We start from the raw sequence: 15,276 nt of genomic DNA, 5'->3' as shown, positions 1-15,276 counted from the left end.
AGTCACCAAAAACTAAATATACTGAATATGTGTCAAGCAAGGGGCTGTTGCCAACTTTCTGTATTTATTTGTGTTTTGACTTATAAATATCAGAAAGTTATAATAACATGCTTCAGAAAGTAAAGCAGTTTTCTCAGAGCAGCTCTGTAGTATATCCTCCATTTTTTAGTTAGATATTTAATAATGAAGGACTGCCACTCCTCCGTGTGTCTGTGTGTCTGTGTCTGTGTGTGCTGGTATTGTGCTCTACCACTGAACTATCCCAGCGGCTCCCCTCTTTGGTGGGGGTAAAAAGCAACCAGAAATTTAGAGTCAAAGCAGGGAATTTCTGATCTTTTGCTGATTTGTGATTGGGATATTTTGCCCCACTCATTTTTAGAGGGTAGTGAGAAATGTCCAGTCTCTTGATTCTAGAATATGAATACAATTCCTTACTGGTTTGGTTTTCTCTCCTGCTGAAACCTGGCTTCCCTGTAGAGTCTCAGAGCTGGAAAAGACCAGAAATGATAGCACGACATGGCTCCAACATGACTCACTGCTGCCATCCCCAAAACTACACACCAGAACTGCGATTTTCTTGTTGCTGAGGCATTAGGAAAATCCAATACGCTGTTTTCCCCCTTGACAAGCTTTCAAAACTCGTGTTTCAGAAAGCAGCATTGCTCCTTGACCCCATCTTCTCTCTCTCTCCTGGAATGTCCTCGATACCACAGCTATTGATTTCCCAGGGAAATGAGGATGGTGGGCTGCATTGGGTCCCCAGGGCATTGTGTGGCACATGGCTTGGTCTTCGCATACACCACTGTGACCTGCGATCTTTGTTTCTCCAGGTTGACCCCATGCTAACCCCAGAAGAGCGTCACCTGAACAAGATGCAGAACCATGGTTATGAAAACCCAACCTACAAGTACCTGGAGCAGATGCAGATTTAAGTCGTGGAAGTGTGTGACACCTGGCTGCAGAGTGCTGTAGGTGGGCCAGAGGAGGTCCAGCATTTTGGATCAACTGCTGACCACTAGCTGCTGCCAGTAGGTCTCATCTTACATCCTGACCTTCTGGATTAAGACTATAAAGTACTACTGTAGGGTTGGAATTTCCATTCTTTTAAATGGGTTAAAAAATTAATATAACAATATATGATATATAAACCTTAAGTGAAATGAAAAAAAAAGATCTATTGCAGATATCTGACGGATGTAGTTTTCTTTTTTAAATTAATCAGAAACCCCACTTCTATTGTATTGTCTCACACATACATGCTCTATATAAATGGAAAATGTTGATTTTCAATGATAGATTGTATATGCAGGCTGTTTGTTCCAGTTATATTGTATAAGTCAACTCTTTAAGCTCATTCACTGTTCCAATTTTTATTAAAAAAAAAAAAAGTAAAAAAAAGAAGGCAGTATTTCCTTTTAACTTGTAGAAAGTTGCTGAAAAACTTTAGTGGACAGGGAACTGTCATTTCTGCCGTAGCACACCATGCTACACTTGTTAAATGATTTTAGAGGACCAGCTTCTTGGAAGTCTGGGGTTTCCAGTGCTGGGTACCTTGGTGTCTCTGTACCAGCCCTGTCACCAAAGGGGCTAACACCTTTTCCTTCTCACTACTTCCAGAGATATGCATACAGGTGAGCGTGTTTGCTGCTGTGTTCCTTCTAAATCCAGTTCTTCCATAGCAACTAGCCTGTAGTTTGTATATGATGTTTTTCAGCCATTTTTGTGGTTATTTACTGTAGCCTTTTCTTCTCCATGTTCCTTTCTGAAGTATGTCCACATGCGCAGCCTCTTCCTCTGGATGTCTCCTGCACTCCTTACCTTTACTTGGGTCCACTCTCCTTTCCTGGCCTCTTGTTCACTCAGACCACAGGAAGTAGCTGAGAGCTCAGGGGAGAGCAGAGAGAGCCTGTTCATGTGAAAGGCAAATGTTCTGGGTTGCACGTGAAACTGGATCTTAGACCTTGTGGAAAGCTTTGAAGACTTCCTTCACCTGCGTCTTTGTAATGCTTGTATAGTTGATGTTGATGCTCACAGCTTTCTTATTTCTTTTCCTTTAATCTGGAGGTTCCGGTAACCTGTGATGTATTTCCTTTTTTTCCCTGTAACTGTTTAGTTTTCTTTTCTCTTCTTCCTCTCCTTTGGCTCTATGTCTTTCACACTATGCACACATAAAACTTCACTTACAGACTCCTTAATATGATCTGTGGAGAATGTACAGAGTTTAAACACATCAATAAATACTTTAACTTCCACCAAAAGCATTGCCTTGTTTTATTGACTGCCATTGCTTAGTAAGGTTGGTTTTTACTTCTGTGCCTTGGGTTCTGGACTATCTCCTTTCTGTGAGGGATTCCTGCAACACTAGGGCTCAAATTCCTGGGTTTTCTTTTTTCTTTTTCCCCTAGTGCCAGTGCCAGGGCTTGATGGGGCCTTCACAGTCCTACTCAGCATTTTTGTTCTGGCTGGTGCTCCAGTCCTGCCATGTTGCTAGTTAATGGGAGGTAGTCTCTCCAACTTTTCTGGCCAGGCTGGCTTCAAACCATAATTCTTGAGGTTTCAGCCTCCTGAGTAGCTAGGATTACAGATGGAGTCACTGGTGCTCAGCTAAATTCCCTTTTTCCTTTTTTTTTTTTTTTTTTTTTTTTTAAAGGAGCCAGGCGCTAGTGGCTCACACTTATAATCCTTGGTACTCAGGAGGCTGAGATCTGAGAGGATCGTGGTTCAAAGCCAGCCAGGGCAGGAAAGACTGTAAAACTCTTATCTCCAATTAACCACCAGAAAACCGGAAATGGAACTGTGGCCCAAATGGTAGAGCACTAGCCTTGAGCTGAAGAGCTGAGGAACAGTGCTCAGGCCCAGAGTTCAAGCCCCATGATCAACAAAAGGAAGCTCTGCAATGTGGTTCATGCTTATATGCCTAGCGCTTAGGAGGTTGAGGGAGAAGGATCTCAAGTTTCAAGCCAACCTAAGCTACATTAAAAAAATTTTTTTTGAAAAAGGAAATCTGCCTAGGATGTTAATCTGGCAGCAAATCTAAGTTAGGCTACTAGTATTTATTAACAAATATGAGACTTCTTAATAATGATACTAGAAATTGAGTAAGAAATGTTCAGCATTCATTTCTGAGTTTAAAATAACCTGCCACAAGGAGGCGCTGTCTTCTCATTTAAAGAGGTTTTAGTGTTCTCAACTCCGTGCTAGGATGAAGTTTTTACTCAGACCTTTTTTGGGGGCCAGTCCTGAGGCTTGAACTCAGGCTGGGCACTGTCCCTGAGCTTCTTTTGCTCAAAGCTAGCACTCTCCCACTTGAGCCACAGCACCACTTCTGGCTTTTTTGTTTGTATGACAATGAGGAATCAAACCCAGGGCTTCTTGGATGCTAGGCAAGCACTCGAGCTAAGCCACATTCACAGTCCCTACTCAGACCTATTTTAATTATATTTTTATTATCTTTAGTTGTACAAAGGTGTAATTCAACAAATCAGTTTATTTATAAGTACAATGCATCTTATTCCATGTCTCCCCTTTCACCCAGCCCAAACCCTGCCTCCCCCAATTTTTTACTCATCAGCTATTACTGTAATACAATGTACTGTACTGTAATGTACTGTAATGCAATTTAAATATTTAAAGTCATTTTCAAGGTCATTTGCATCTTCCTGTGTAAGTGAACACTTAAAGGAAGTGGGCATTTAGGAACTGTAGCCAGAAAACACTTTGGTTGGACCAGAGCACTTTTGAGTGTGTGTGTATATGTGTGTGCACATGCACACGCACACATGCTTCTATACCAGGGCTTGAACTCAGCCTAGGCACATTACCCCTTAGCTTTTTCTTTTTTCTTTTTGCCAGGCCTGGGGCTTGAACTCAAAGATTGGGCCCTGTCCCTGAGCTGCTTTTGCTCAAGGCTAATACTCTACCATTTGAGCCACAGCACTACTTCCAACTTTTTCTGTTTATGTGGTACTGAGGAATTGAACCCAGGGCTTCATGCGTGCAAGGCAAGCACTCTTCCACAAAGCCACATTCCCAGCTCCACTTTCATTAGCTTTTGGTGGTTCATTGGAGGGAAGAGAGAGAGAGAGAGAGAGAGAGAGAGAGAGAGAGAGAGAGAGCGCCATATAGTGATTTAATTTTGTAAGGAAACACCCACGGAAATAAAACTCAGCCACTGCCTGTTGGCCTCACCCTAGGCTGGCTCCACTTTGCTTCTGGGCAGCACAGCCCTCTCGTAGGTACTGAGAGAAACTTACTCATCTCCTGGTTTCTGCCTTGAGTGACTAAGCTTACTGTCTGGGGAATGTGACCCTACCCACCTTGCTGGGAGCCTTAGCTACCTGCCTATTGAGAAGGACTTTCTACCTGTCTGTCTGCTCTTGGTTTCAATTCTGAGCCTGCAACTGAGTTCTGAGCCAGCCAAGATGATCTGCTCTGCTTCCAGTTGCTGTGACAACTGGTTCTCATTTTCTGCTGTAAGGAGTCCATAGGATTTGGGGAGGCCCAGAGAGCTACTCTTACAGGAGTGTAGTGTCAGCATTTCTCACTGGATGTTATGCACCTGGACAGAATGGATAGGAGGAAGGTAGATGGGACCACCTGGCCTCCTCCTCGCTTTAGTCACCTGCTTAGGGACAGGGCCAAAGTCTGTTTTAAGCAATGGGCTCTTTTTTTGTTGTTTTGTTTTCTGTGACAAAGAGGGGGGAAAGTAAGTGGTCCTTATAAAACAAGGAGACCAATCTTGTTACTTATAATATAGGAAATTATAACCAGGCGCCAGTGGTTAATGCCTATAATCCTAGGTGCTTAGGAAACTGAGATCAGAGGACTGAGGTTTGAAGCCAGCCTTCCCTTTCATACAATACAGATCTGCTAGACTTTATTCTTCAATTAATCAGTAAAACACTGGAACTGAAGGCATATGGCTCAATGGTAGATTGCCAGCCATGAACCAAAAAGCCCAGCAGGCACAAGGCCATGGGTTTAAACCCCAGTAATGGTTCCTAGTTTTAGCAGGCCTTAATCACAGACTTTAGTAGCACAATCCTATGGGAGTAGCCCAGATACCCAACGAATGGATCTAAGTAACTTTTTTTCTCCTTGAATCCCTGAAGTAGGTGAGGTAGGCCTTCAGGAATCTTGTGGAATGCTGTGGAACTTCAAATTGGGTTGAAGTTAAACTGATGAGAACAGAGACCTCCATCAAAGAAATATTATCAAGATGTGTCACGTCTGTTTTTATATATTTGTTTTGTTCTGTTTATTTGGTTGGTCGTGGGGCCTGAACTCTGGGCCTGGGCACTGTCCCTCAGCTCTCCAGCTCAAGGCTAACATTCATCACTTGATTCATAGCACCACTTCTGGCTTTTTCTGCTTATGTGGTGCTGAGGAATCAAGCCCAGGGCCTTGTGCATGCAAGGTAAGCACTCTACCACTGAGCTACCTTCCTAGCCCCTATATTAATGTTTTTTTGTGTGTGGGCACTGGGGCTTGAACTCAGAGCCAAGGTGTTGTCCATTAGCTCTTTTGCTCAAGGCTGGCACTCTACCACTTGAGCTACCACTTCTACCTGCTGCATTTTACTGGCTAATTAGAATGTCTCAGATTTATCTGCTCAGAATGGCTTTGAACTGTGATCCTCTAATCTCAGCCTCCTGAGTAGGATTACAGGCATTAGCTTCACATTCTGTTTAGTTGCATGTCCAAGTTACTCATGACTGCTCATTTCTCAGACTTCCCTTGGTTTGATGGGCTTGACAGGTTTGAGAAGCACTGGCCAGGCATTCTATAGGATGTCCCACTATATTAATGTTTCTAATATTTTTCTTTTAGGGCCCTAGGATTGTATTTTATTATTTTTGGTTTGCATTGCTGGTGATTGAGCCATGCATGTTATGCAGATACTGTACTACTGGGCAATATCCTAAGCCTTACAGAATTGTTTTATAGGGAGACTAAATACAAAGCACTCTCAACATTTCTTGAAAGTGACATACCATTTGGTCATGCACAGTGGCTCAGGAGGAGAGTGGGAAAAATCATGGTTCAAGGCTAGCCTAAATAACAAGATCTCTTCCCCCCTTTCCCCCCCATCTCAATTAGTATGCTGGGTATGGGTAGTACATGTCTGTGGGTCCCAGCTTGGTGGGAGGCTCTAAGTAGAAGGATTTTGGTTCAAAGTCAGCTGTCTTAGCAAAAATTTGATATCCTACCTCCAAAATAATGAAAGCATCTAGGCATCAGTGGCTTACATCTATAATCCTTCACAGTTTGAAGCCAGCCAGGGCAAAAACAAATTCTCGCGACTACTTCAATTAACCAGCAAAAATCCAGCCTGGAGATGTGCTCAAGTGGTAGAGTACTAGGTATGAATGAATAAGCCAGATGAAAACACAAAGCCCTGAGTTAAGCCCTGGTACTAGCACAAGAAAAAAAATATAGAAAATAACCTGGGGGCTGGGGGCTTGGGGCTGACACCTGTAATCCTAGCTACTGAGAATTGCAGTTTAAAGCCAGCCCCAGCAGGAAAGTCCATGACACTCTTCTCTCCGATTAACCACCAGAAGACCTGTAGTGGCACTGTGGCTCAAAGTGGTAGAGTGCCTTGAGCAAAAAAGCTCAGGTATAGCACCCAAGTCCTGAGTTCAAGCCCGGCAACCTACAAAAAAAACTGGGGGCAGGGCCTAAGTGGTAGAGTGTCTGCCTAGCAAGTGCCAAGCCAAGCTCTGAGTTCACATTCCAGTACTGCCTAGATGATAGACCCCCAACACTACCTCTCACTGTTCATGTTGACCTTGCTCACCTGGCTGGCATGGTGGTGTCTGATTTATCTACTTGAATCTCATTCTTTCTCTGGGTCTTCGTCTTTGGACTTCACTAGGTCCACCCTACAGGTTAAGCTCTCCCTGGTTCAGTTTGGGTCTTGAGCATCCTGCAGAGGCCCACATGTAGCCTGCTTGGCCTCCATTGTTGGGAGGTTATGGAACTTTTAATGAGATTAGGTCTCCTGGAGGGAACATGGGCAACTCCTCCACCTCTTCCTCCTCTTCCTTCCTCTCTTCCTCCCTTTCTTCCTGTCTGTCATGAGATAAACCAATCTCCCCACACACACTTTCCACCATCATTGAGGTCCTATCTCCTGCAGGACCAAGTTACATGGACTGAAACTGAGCAGAAAGAAACCTTCCTTTCAAGTTGTTCATCTCAGTTATTGTGTAACAATGATGAGACACTGACTAACACATAGACTTACCTTTTTTAAAAAATTGTGTTTGGACACCTTGAAGTAAAGCAATTACAAAGTCTGGTTCTAAGGTCAGATTGTTGTAATGTACTTAATGATTATCAATGCTGATAGAGAATTCCAGATTGTGGCGATGGTTCCACAGGTATAGGTGTACATTAACATTTAGACATGTTATTAGATATATTGCATATAAATTATACCATAATAAACTATTTTTGTTGTTTAGTTTTTGGTGCCAGTAATGGGCTTAAACTTGAATAGCCTGGGTACTTCCTCTGTACTTTTTTTTTTTCCTCCTCAGGACTAGTGCTCTATCACTTGAGCCACATGGCTCTCTACCCCTAGATTTTTTTGGTGATTAATTGTAGCTAAGAGTCTCCACCCAGACTGGCTTTGAACCAAGATCCTCAGATCTCAAGCCTCCTGAATAGCTAGGATTACAGGCATGAGCCACCAACACCTAGCAAAGCTGTTTTTTTGTTGTTGTTGTTTGTTTCTTTTAGTAAAAGAGACATTTCACAAAAATAGATCAGAAGATGACATTGGCTGTGCTTACTACCTCATCATAGTAAATTTTTAGTAGTCCTATCTACCAATTCTATTTCGATTGGATAGGTCTTTTTAACACTTCTTCTTTTTTTTTTTGTCGGTCATTGGGCTCGAACTCTGGGCCTGGGAGCTGTCCCTCAGCTCTTCAGCTCAAAGAAATCATTCTACCACTTGAGCCATAGCGCCACTTCCACCAAGATTATAGAACTTTCCAGACATCTATCTTTAAATTCCTTCATTACATGAACAACCACTTCTCCTCCTCCCTCTCCCTCTCCTTCCTCCTCCTCCTCCTCCTCCTCCTCTTCCTCTCCCTCTTCTTTTTCAGTCATGCTAGCCTGGCTAGCATGGATTTCTTTAGAAAAAGTAAATTGGAACAACATCTTTCCATTTAAAAACCAACAACAAAAACAACAACTGGGTACCAGTGGCTCACACCTGTAATCCTTCTTATTCAGGATCCTGGCTGAGATTCTAAGGATCATGGTTCCAAGCCAGCCCAGGTCAGAAAGTCCATGCAACTTGTATCTCCAGTTAACCACCAGAAAGCCAGGAGTAGAGCTGTAGTTCAAGTGGTAGGACACTAGCCTTGAGCAAAAGAAGACCAACTCCTGAGATAAAGCCCTAAGAGTAGTATCAAAACAAGCCAGGCACTGGTGGCTCACACCTGTAATCCTAGCTACTCAGGAGGCAGATCTGAGGATCACAGTTCAAAACTAGCCCAGGCAGGAAAGTCTATGAGACTCTTATCTCTAATAAATCACCAGAAAACCGGAAGTGGTGCTGTAGTTCAAGTGGTAGAGCACTAGCCTTAAGCTGTAGAGCTGAGGGACAGTGCCCAGGCCCAGAGTTAAAGCCCCATGACCAACAAAAACAAAACACACGAAACAAAAACATGTACTTTTCAAGTTCAACAACTCTTAAGTACTTTGTTACAAAATGAATCTATATAATAGAAATATTTTCTTGGGGGGCTGGGAAGGTGGCTCAGTGGTAGAGCGCTTGCCTTGCATGCCCGAGGCCCTGGGTTCGATTCCTCAGCACCACATAAGCAAAAAGAAAAAAAAAAGCCGGAAGTGGTGCTGTGGCTCAAGTGGTAGAGCGCTAGCCTTGAGCTGAAGAGCTGAGAGACAGCGCCCAGGCCCAGAGTTCAGGCCCCATGACCAGACCCCCCCCCAAAAAAAAAAAATTTCTTGGTCTCTTTCAATCTATGGAAAAATACAGTAGAACTAATTATTTACAACTATAGTAAAAGCTGGGCACTGGTGGCTCATACATGTAATCCTAGCTACTCTGTGGATCACTGTTCACAACCATCCCAGGCAGTGAAGTTCATGAGACACTTACCTCCAATTAACCACCAGAAAACCAGAAGTGGAGCTATGGCTCAAAGTGATAGTGCTAGCCTTGAGCAAAAGAGCTCAGGGGCAGCACCCAGGCCCTGAATTCAAGCCCCACAACCGCCAAAATAAAAATAAAAGCATATATACATACGGTAAAACAGTGCACGTAGTACACACCTATAGTCCCAGGTGGCCAGAGCTGGAGGATTACCTGAGGCTAGGAGTTGGAGGCTATCCTAGGCAACATAGCAATGTCAAAAATAGTGATAATAGGGCTGGGAAGGTGGTGTAGTGGTAGAGTGCTGGCCTTGCATGCATGAGGCCCTGGGTTCGATTCCTCAGCACCACATAAACAGAAAAAGCCGCAAGTGGTGCTGTGGCTCAAGTGGTAGAATGCTAGCCTTGAGCTGAAGAGCTGAAGGACAGTGCCTAGTCCCAGAGTTCAGGCCCCATGACTGGCAAAATAAAATAAATAAATAAATAAATAAATAAAATAGTGATTATGATGTTACAAAGACCCTACCATATTTTACAGTGCTGGGTTTTTATGAAAATGGCTACACACTGGCTGGGAAGGTGGCCCAGTGGTAGAGTGCTTGCCTGGCATGCATGAGGCCCTGGGTTCGATTCCTCAGCACCACATAAGCAAAAAGCCGGAAGTGGCATTGTGGCTCAAGTGGTAGAGTGCTAGCCTTGAGCTGAAGAGCTGAGGGACAGCGCCCAGGCCCAGAGTTCAGGCCCCACAACCGGACCCAAAAAAAAAAAGAAAATGGCTACACACTATTAGATACATTTCATATTCATGGTGCACTTACAATTTCACTTATGTCCACTTGTGGACAAGTGCTGGGACCTCATCTGAAATGCCTGTAATCCTAGCTACTCAGGAGGCTGAGATCTAAGGATTGCAGTTCAAAGCCAGTCCCAGCAGGAAAGTCTGTGGGACTCATCTCCAATTAACCAACAGAAAACCAGATGTAGCACTGTGGACTAAAGTGGTAGAGTGATAGTCTTGCGCAAAAAGAGCTCAGAGACAGCACTCAGGTCCCACAACCAACCCCCCCCCCCAAAAGATTTATTTTCCATGAAGTACAAATAAAATTTTGAGAGACAAGTGATGATACTAAGGGCTGGAATTGAAAGGCCAAACTACATGTTGTTTTCCCTGTGGCCCCTGACAAGTTATCTACTGCTCTGAGCCTTAGTTTTACCATCTGAGAAGTGGGGTAATGACAGTACTTACCTTATTAGGTAAGGAGTGAATTACCACAAGTAAAACTCCTAAACCTAGCAAAGTACATGTTCAGTGAATTTTGGGGTATTTTTATTATTATTTAAGACAAAGTTTCACTATGTTGCTTGGACTCATGGGCTCATGCTATTCACCTGCCTCGGAGTAGCTGGAACTGCAGATGTGCACCACTGCACTAGGGTGGGTATTATTTTTAATGATTGAGAACATATCTTCTCCAATAAATAGATGTCCATCTTTTTTAAGTAATGTAAGCCAGGCACAAATGGCTCACACCAGTAATCCCAACTACTTAGGAGGCTGAGGTCTAAGAACTGCAATTTGAAGACAGTCTGGCCAGGAAAGGCCCTGAGACTCTCAGGTAGAGCACTAGCCTTGAGCACAAAAGCTCAGGGACAGTGACCAGTTTGTGAGTTCAAGCCCCAGGTTGGCCAGAAAAAAAAATAATGTTTATGTATTTAAAGAACATAAAATTAGTAAATCTTTTTTTTTTTTTTTTTTGGGTCCGGTCGTGGGGCCTGAACTCTGGGCCTGGGCGCTGTCCCTCAGCTCTTCAGCTCAAGGCTAGCGCTCTACCACTTGAGCCACAGCGCCACTTCCGGATTTTTTCTTTTTGCTTATGTGGTGCCAAGGAATCGAACGCAGGGCCTCGAGCATGCAAGGCAAGTGTTCTACCACTGAGCCATCTTCCCAGCCCCAAAATTAGTAAATATTTCTCTCTTTTTTTTTGTACTGGTATTAGGGCTTGAATTTAAGACGTCAGCTTTTTTGTTTTACCAGTTCAGCCATGTCTCCACTTTTGGCTGTTTGCTGGTTAATTGGAGATAAGAATATTGTGGTCAGAATCCTGAGTGGCCAGGATTATAGGCGTGAGCCAACAGTTGCCAGCAGCAACTATCTTGAGCTATGATGAAAATATCTGTGCTTTTTATCTATATTTGCCCAAGTGCTGAGATTAGAGACATACATCATGTCTAGCTAAACCTGTATATACACTCCTTCCTTCCTTCCTTCCTTCTTCATGGTACTAGGGTTTGAACTCATGGCCTGGGCCCTGTTCCTGAGCTCTTTTGCTTAAGGCTAGTGCTCTACAACTTTGAACCCCAGTGACATTTCCAGTTTCTGGTGGTTAATTGGAGATAAAAATCTCATAGACTTTCCTGCCTGGGCTGGCTTTGAACCATGATCCTCAGATCTCAGCCTCCTGAGTACCTAGGTTGAGTACCTGGCTATGAGCCTTGCACTTTCTAGGCAAGTACTGAAACTATACCTCTAGCCCTTTTTTGCTGATTTTTCAGCAACAGCAGCATCAGTATTGCTATTTGCTGCAAAAAGAAAAAAAAAAAACTTTATTTTCATTTGGTCCAAACCTCCAGGAGGGTTGCTGGGTGGTTGGCTAGGAAACCACCTGTGACTGGAGGGGGAGGCTCAGGCAGAAGCCCCAAAGGCAGGGGGTGCATGATGCTCCTCAAAGGTAGCTAGGCTCTGAGGCTAGGCTTAAGGGTGAGACATTTGAAGAAATCAGCCCTACCTGAGGGCCTGCCCAGCTGCAGAGGTTGGCCTGGTAGCTGCCCATTTGCTTGAGAAGCTTCAGCTCTTCATCCAGGATGTCACAGAGATGGCAGTTTGTGCAAGCAAGACGCAAGGCATGAAGATCCAACACAGTTGAGTTCAGGTTCTTCTCCAGGGCCATGGCGGCTTTACCCCACTTGCCTTGAGAGGCTGCTGTACATCTTGGCACTGCACACAGCTGCCAGGCAGGTTCTGCATCTTCACTGCATCTTCAGGAGATGGTGGGCGCCGTCGGCATCTCATCCTCCAGCTTGCATGCCATCCAAAGCCACAGCGTCGCGATGGAAATCACCAGAGGGAGGGAGGCGTAGGAGGCCGCAGGTGCAAATGGCCAGCTGCGCAGGTGCAAATGGCCAGGCAGCTTACCGCAGTCTCCACCTCGGAAGAATAATTCTGATGAATCTGGGAGATCATGGCTAGTCTTTGATACAGAAGCTAGCCACACAAAAATGGCCTTGGCTGGTGCTGGAAGCAGGGGATGGGTGAGGAGTTAGGATCACAGGTGGTGAGCCGTGAGGAGAATCAAACACAGTTGATGACTAAAAGAGCAGTGCCTGGGTCCGTTCCATCTCAATATTGTTGAAGCAAGACACAGAGCCACGGGACTTCAGCTGTGTGCTGCTTGATAAATCATTTTCTTACATAGAGTCTTGCTTTTTTGCCCACAACTGGCCTCAGACCATAATCGTCCTGTATATACCTCCCACACAGGGTTGATGCTGGCTGTATACCACACTCTCAACTTACTGGTTGAGGTGAAGTCTTGCTAACTTTTTGTCTGGCTTTAGACCTCGAACTTCCCAATCTCCACTTTCTGATTAGCTGGAGTTTACCGGTTGGAGCCACCAAGCCCTGTCCTAATTCTGTATTCTTCCTATTCCCCACCCCGTCTTCAAATCTGCACATCTTCCAACAATGTCAGCTGGAAGGAGGATGTATTACGGTGCTGCCATATTGTTCTCAGAATATTATTTCAATTGTTTTTTACTGTAGAAAGAAAACATGGTTCTAGGGGCTGGGAAATTGGCTCAGTGGTAGAGCGCTTGCCTTGCATCCCTGAGGCCCTGGGTTTGATTCCTCAGCACCACATAAGCAAAAAGAAAAAAGCCGGAAGTGGCACTGTGGCTCAAGTGGTAGAGCGCTAGCCTTGAGCTGAAGAGCTTAGGGACAGCGCCCAGGCCCAGAGTTCAGGCCCCACGACCGGACCCCCCCCCCAAAAAAAAAAACAAGAAAACATGGTTCTACCACTGTTTGTCTTTTCATCAATCTCCAACTTTATATTTCTTCTTCCTAAAGAAAATTTGTGAATTACTAAATTGAACATTGCATTGCCATAAACACTGAAAAGAAAGGAATGATCTTCATGTACTAGATGTTTAATTTTTCTTTTGTCAGTCATGGGACTTGAACTCAGGGCCCTGGCACTGTCCTTGAGCTTTTTTGGTGCTGAAGGCTGGTGCTGTACCATTTTGAGCCACAGCTCCACTTCTAGTTTTCTGGTAGTTAATAAGAGATGAGTCTCACGGACTTTCTTGTCCAGGCTAGCTTTGAATCATTATTCTCAGATCTCAGCCCCCTGAGTAGCTAGATTACGGTATGCACCACACCCAGATGGATGTTTAATTTTTAAGTGTTGTTAATCACATTGGCCTCTTAATATAAGTTAAGGCAACAAGAGCTAACAAGAGTGAGGTACATCATCAACAGAACAGTAGTATGCTTTTATCTGCAGGGACACACTGTAGTAATGAGCCCTATATTACTATTTTGTTCCATACATATATACCTATTGCCATCATTTGTATTTTCATGTTCCCCAAAGAGCCTTGTGTTGAAGTTTAGTCTCCAGCAATGTTGGGGGATGATCGAACCTTTCAGAGGTAGAGCCTAGTGGGAGGAAGTTAGGTCTTGGGGTGTCCCTAAGGGGATCTTGGGATCCTGGCTCTTCCTCTTAGCTTTGCCTTTCTCATTCCTTGACTGGCCATTAGGTGAGAAGTCTGCTCTGCCATGCACTCCTAGCCCCCAAAAGCATCAGAGCCAATACATTATGAACTGGAACTCACAGAACTGTGAACTCTCTCTCTGTCTCTCTCTTTTGTGTGTATGTACCTGTGCTGGGGCTTGAACAAGGGGCCTCCAGCTCTTCCTTTAGATTAAGCCTTTTCTCTTTATATGCTTATCCTCTCCGGTATTGTAATGCTGCACAGCTGAGTAATACATCCATGATAAAGTTTAATTTGTAGGCTGGGCATTGGTGACTCATGCCTGCAATCTTAGATCCTCAGGAGGCTAAGATACGAGGTTCAAAGCCAGACTGTGAAGAAAAGTCCATGAGACTCTTATCTTCAATTAGCCACCAAAAAGCCAGAATTGGAGCCATAGTTCAAGTACTAGAGCCCTAGCCTTGAGCACAAAAGCTCAGGAACTGTACCAAGTCCGCAAGTTCAAGCTCTAGGACACACACACACACACAATTTAATTTATAAACCATGTACAGTAAGATTATCAAGTGATATAATAGAATGACTACAATAATTTACTGTAATGAAAGTTATATAGCTGGGAGCTGGTGGCTTATGTCTGTAATCCCAGCTACTCAGGAGGCTGAGATCTGAGGATCATGGTTTGAAGCCAGTTTGGCAGGACAGTCCGTAAGACTCATCTCTAATCAACCATCAGAAGACTGGGAGTGGCACTGTGACACAAGTGATAGAGCACTAGCCTTGAGTGGAAGAGCTCAGGGAAGCATACAGGCCTTGAATTCATGCCCATGGCCAACAGCAACAAAAGTCATATACAAAGGTAGTCTCTCAAAATCTTATTGTTCAGAGCTCACCCTTCCCTTCCAGGTGAAGGGAAGTGAATGGATGGCATAGTTACTTGGACATTGTGACAGTTACTCTGATGACTGAGACAGCTGTGAAGTACTGGACAGGCAGCATATACAGCGTGGCTTCTAGGAACAAAAGGATGATGGGATGACTGATGTCCTGTGTGGGATGGAACAGAATGGCTTAGAATTTCATCATGCACCTCAGAATGGCTTTAAGTGTAAGACATGGATTATTTTCCATTTAGTATCTTCAGATTGCTTGACCAAGAGCCACTGAAATGTTAGAAAATGAAATTGGAGGGGCTGGGAAGGTGGCTCAGTGGTAGAGCGCTTGCCTTGCATGGCTGAGGCCCTGGGTTCGATTCCTCAGCACCACATAAGCAAAAAGAAAAAAGCCGGAAGTGGCGCTGTGGCTCAAGTGGTAGAGCGCTAGCCTTGAGCTGAAGAGCTGAGGGACAGTGCCCAGGCCCAGAGTTCAGGCCCC

General features: G+C 44.3%; 1 protein-coding gene across 4 annotated transcripts in view; it reads left to right on the top strand.

Annotated features, from left to right (window-relative positions):
* Positions 1-2,258, top strand: part of Aplp2 (amyloid beta precursor like protein 2) — a 79,294-nt gene extending 77,036 nt beyond the window's left edge. For all 4 annotated transcript variants that reach the window (XM_070038368.1, XM_070038367.1, XM_070038366.1 and 1 more), the window contains one exon: positions 831-2,258. In XM_070038368.1, the coding sequence (XP_069894469.1) occupies positions 831-932 (102 nt within the window). In that variant the 3' untranslated portion in view covers positions 933-2,258. The remainder of the gene's footprint in view (positions 1-830) is intronic.
* Positions 2,259-15,276: the final 13,018 nt, after the last annotated feature.

Source organism: Dipodomys merriami, unplaced genomic scaffold, assembly GCF_024711535.1.
Source record: "Dipodomys merriami isolate MVZ:Mamm:240054 unplaced genomic scaffold, mDipMer1.0.p SCAF_29, whole genome shotgun sequence".
Taxonomy (NCBI): domain Eukaryota; kingdom Metazoa; phylum Chordata; class Mammalia; order Rodentia; family Heteromyidae; genus Dipodomys; species Dipodomys merriami.
Note: the sequence above shows the minus strand (reverse complement) of the source record. Positions and strands in the feature narration are given on the sequence as shown.